The sequence below is a fragment of the Wolffia australiana genome, chromosome 20, assembly GCF_029677425.1.
Source record: "Wolffia australiana isolate 7733 chromosome 20, ASM2967742v1".
Lineage (NCBI taxonomy): Eukaryota > Viridiplantae > Streptophyta > Magnoliopsida > Alismatales > Araceae > Wolffia > Wolffia australiana.
The window spans coordinates 482972-487500 of record NC_135854.1 but is presented as its reverse complement, the minus strand read 5'-3'; the positions used below and the strand labels follow the sequence as shown (position 1 = coordinate 487500).

General features: G+C 48.6%; 1 protein-coding gene across 1 annotated transcript; it reads left to right on the top strand.

The window, feature by feature from the left end:
* Positions 1 to 2020: 2020 nt before the first annotated feature.
* On the top strand, positions 2021 to 4529 carry LOC144716040 (Ankyrin repeat family protein). The gene is made up of 2 exons (XM_078591050.1): positions 2021 to 2813; positions 3721 to 4529. The coding sequence occupies exons 1-2, from the start codon at positions 2163 to 2165 to the stop codon at positions 4435 to 4437; spliced, it is 1368 nt and encodes a 455-aa protein (XP_078447176.1). The 5' UTR covers positions 2021 to 2162; the 3' UTR covers positions 4438 to 4529.

The following is a 4529-nucleotide window of genomic DNA, read 5'->3' as shown; positions in this document are numbered from 1 at the left end:
GTTATCGTCAATTCCGGATCCCGTCAAAACTTGTGGTTTGTAATTAACCTTGGTTTTTTGGGACATTTCTCCCCCTCTCTCTAAGCATAAATCGTCGATCTCGTTCCATGTTCCTTAATCACTTCTCCTCTCTCTCTCTAGAAGCCGACCTGACCATCACGCGTTTTCTTAACCGAACCTTCCTCTGCCAGCTTGTTATTCGTCGTCTTCATCTCTATCTCTCTTTCCCTCTCTTTCTCTCTCTTTCTCTCGCAATTTCCATCTCTCTCTCTCTATCTCTCTATCCTTCTCTCGTTTTTTCTCTCCCTTATCTCTCACGGTCGCTATCTCTCTATCTATCTATCTCTCTCTCTCTCTTTCTCTACCTTAATCTCTCTATATTTCCCTCTCTCTCTCTTTCGCTCTCTCTCTATCTTTCGCTCACTATCTTTCTCTCTGTCTCCTTCTCCTTCTCTAGCGACAGCTCCCTCAATAATAACTCTCTATCCGTCCCTCTCCCCTTCCTCACACCTTCAATAATTAACTCTATCTTTCGCCATCTCTCTAAGCTCAGCCGTCTACCACCGTCTGTTGACCTTCCTCACTTTGCGTCTTATTCCTCTATCTCTCAAGGCCTTGATACTTCACCTTCTCCTTGAAAGACAGTCAAATGCTCTCTCTCTCTTGCTCTCTCTCTCTCTCTCTCTCTCCCACGCCTGGCAAGAAGCTTCCTCTTTCTATCCCTTCCTCAACTGGATTCACTCTCTGTTCTTGTCTTTCCCTCTCTATGGACTTGAATTGCGGTTCTTTCCTGCCTTCTTTTCAATCTCCCTTCCGAGTCAACTCGTGGTTCTTCTTCGCCTTCTCTCTCTCTCTCTAGCCTGGGCTCCCAAACCTTCTTCGCCTTCCCTCTCTCTCACTCTCTAACCTAAGATGTCCTCTTCTTCTTCGTCTCTCTCTCTAGCCTGATATCACAAACCTTCTTCGCCTTCCCTGTCTCTCTCTAGCCTCAAATATCACGTCTTCTTTGTATCTCTCTCTCTAGCCTGAGATATCACATCTTCTTCTTCGTCTCCCTCTCTCTTTAACCTGAGATCACAAACCTTCTTCGCCTTCCGCAAGTCTCGGTGAATATAGCAGATCCTCTTCGACTCTCTCTCTAGCCTCATATCACAAAATTCTTCGCTCTCTCTCTACCTACCCTGAGAACAGATCCACTTCGACTCTCTCTTTCTAGCCCTAGATAACAGATAGTCTTCCTCTTTCTTTCTCTCTCTCTCCCTATCCTGAGACACCAGATCTCCCCTCCCCTCCCCTCCCCCCTTCCCTTATACCATCTTTCTCTCTCCTACTCTCCCTTCTCTCTTTGTTGCCTCTGACAGCGGATCTTCTTCGTCTCTCTCTCTCATACTCCCTTTCTCTCCTCTCTCTTCCATTCCCTCTTTTTCTCTTCCCTCCTCTCCTTCTCTCTCCTCTCTCTCTCATACCTTCTTTCTCTCCTCTCTCTCTCGTACCCTATTTCTCTCTCCTTCCTCTCTTACAATTTTTCTTTCTCCTTTCTCTCTCATCTCTCTCGTACAATTTTTCTTTCTCTCATTTCTCTCATACCCTCTTTCTCTCTCCTCTCTCTCATACAATCTTTCTTTCTGCTCTCTCTCTCATACCCTCTTTCTCTCTCTCCTCTCTGACTCTCTCTCATACCCTCTTTCTCTCTCATTCCTCTTCTCTCTTGTACCATCTTTCTCCAACATATCATCCATCCCTCCCTTCTCTCTCGTACCCTCTTTCTCTCTCATATCCTCCATCTCTCCCTTCTCTCTCATATCCTCCTCTCCCATCTCTCTCATATCTTCCTTCTCTCCTCTCTCTCATATCCTCCCTCTCTCCCTTCCCTCCCATAGAATCTTTCTCTCTCCCTTCTCTCTCTCATATCCTCCCCTCCCTTCCCGCTCATAACCTCCTTCTCTCCCTTCTCTCTCATATCCTCCTTCTCTCCCTTCCCTCCCATAGAATCTTTCTCTCTCCCTTCCCACTCATCCCCTCTCTCTCATACCCTCTCTCTCTCTCTCTCCGAACTTACCTCCGACAGCAGATCTTCTTCTTCTTCTTCGTCTATCTCTCTCTCTCTAAATCACCTCTCTCCTCTCTCGATCTCTACCCGGTCGGGGGGGTTGCGGAGGGCGATGGGGGGGCACGAGCTGCCGGTGCGGTGGGAGGGGACCGGCGACCGGTACTGGTTCGCGTCGGCGGCGGACTGGGCGGCCGCGACGGGCCAGTACGAGCTGCTCCGCCAGCTCCTCCTCTCCGACCCGAACCTCCTCCTCTCTCTCACCTCCCTCCGCCGCCTCCGCCGCCTACACGCCCTTTGGGACCCCCTCTTCCCCGCCGCCGCCGCCGCCCGCGCCGCCGCCGCCCGCCGCCTCTTCCACGACTCCCCCGCCGCCCTCCTCGCCGCCGGCTACGGCCCGTGGCTGCTCTACTGCGCCGCCGCCGCGGCCGACCTCCCCTTCGCGCTTCGCCTGCTCCGCCGCCGCCCCCTCCTCGTCTTCGGCGAGGGCGAGTACGGCCTCTCCGACCTGCTCTGCGCCGCCGCCGCCGGCCGCAGCGCGCCGCTCTTCCGCCTACTCCTCCGCCGCGCGCTCGCCGCCGGCACCGCCGCCCCCTTCGCGGCGGAGGTCCTCCGCCGCGCCGCCCACGCCGCCGCCCGCGGCGGCTGCTGGGAGATCGCTGCCGAGCTTCTCTCCCAGCTCGGCGGCGGCGGCGGAGTGGAGCAACTTAGAGACTCCGGCGGCGCCACCTTGCTGCACTCCGCCGCCGCCCGGGGCCACGTTGAGGTGGGTTTAGTATTATTTTACGTATAGTCTTATCATGATGAATTATTATTACTACATTATTACTGAATTTTGCGTATTTTATGTTTTAGTCGATTAGGAGTATAGGAAAATTTGGGTTAATGTTACTATACGGATAGTTTTATGACGCTGAATGACTATTATTACTACATTATTATTGATTTTGCGTATTTTATGTTTTAGTCGATTAAAAAATAGGCAAATTGGGTTTAACATTATTATGCCAATAGTTTTATGATGATGAATTAGAATTATTACTAACTTTTGCGTATTTTATGTTTCAGTCGATTAAGAGTACAGGAAAATTGGGTTCATGATGATGAATTACTATTCTTATTACATTATTACTAAATTTTGCGTATTTTATGTTTTAGTGGAATATGAAAGTAGGAAAATTGAGTTTAATGTTATTATCAGAATAGTTTTATGATGATGAATTACTATTCTTACTAAATTTTGCGTATTTCAGGGAAATAGGAAAATTGGGTTTAATATTATTATACGAATAGTCTTAGGATGATGAATTATTATTATGTTTTATGTTTTATGATGATGCCTATACTCCTATTTCAGGGAAATAGGAGTATAGGCAAATTGGGTTTAATATTATTATACAAACAGTTTTATGATGATGAGTATTATAATACAAATATAAATATGATTTTATGATGTTGAATTATTATTATTATTACTGAATTTTGCGTCTTGAACAATACAAAAATATTTTTTTATTTATTAAAAAAACAGATATTTTGGTGATTTTGTGTTTAAAATATTGAATAAGGTGATCGCATATTTTTTTATGGCTCTTTGAAATTTTCTGTTTTTCGAAGAAATGCATCATTAATTTACAAACGCATTTCAAGCAAATTTTCTTGATGTATTTTAGGTGATAGAGGGGCTATTGAAGTTGTACGGCGACGCACTGGCTCATGTCAAGGACGGACGTGGCAACGCCTCCATCCACGTGGCGGCTTTCCGGGGCCACGCGGCAGCAGTCAACGCCCTGGTCAGCACTTCTGCTGACCTGGCAAACGAAGAGGGTGACAGTGCACTCCACGTGGCGATCTTCGGATTCGTCGCCTCTGGATTCCGTCCTCTGGACCGTCAGATCGAAGTCGTGAAGACCCTCGTGGCCGTTGACTCGGGGCGGCTGGTCAACGTCCAGAACAAGCAGGGGAGGACTCCACTCCACGTGGCTATGGATAAGAACGTACATGCTGACGCTGTGGCGCTGTTGGTCAAATCGCCGGCGGTCAAAGTCAACATTACCGATGTCAATGGGTCAACAGCATTTGACTTGCTTCGTCAACGACGCCAACGGCCGAGAGGCGGCAGGCCGTCGATAGCCATCCGGCGGCTGGTATCGTCTCTGGGGGTGGAGGCTCTGAAGGGAGAGGCGGCGATTTCGGCGGTGGCATCGGAGATTAGAGAGAGTAACATGTTGGCCAGCCCTGGTACGAGCTTCGAAGTGCACGACTCGGAGCTCCTCCTCCTCATTGGCGGTGGCAGCGGCGGGGGCGGCGAAGGAAGGAATGAAAGCGTTGACTGGACAGAGGAAGAAGAGGATGAAGAAATTATGAGGGAAGAAGGGGAGATGGTGTGAAACATAAATTCTTTATTGGGTTTGGGTTTGGGTTTAGGCCTGTTTATCCAGTGTACTACCATTTTTAGTGGGTTAGAGCTTGTTCATTGGTA

Bases quoted from the DNA above. Each gene is read 5' to 3' on its own strand.
- LOC144716040 (XM_078591050.1), top strand. From the start codon at position 2,163: ATGGGGGGGCACGAGCTGCCGGTGCGGTGGGAGGGGACCGGCGACCGG. The intron at 2,814-3,720 runs GTGGGTTTAGTA...GATGTATTTTAG, and splicing joins CCGCCCGGGGCCACGTTGAG to GTGATAGAGGGGCTATTGAA.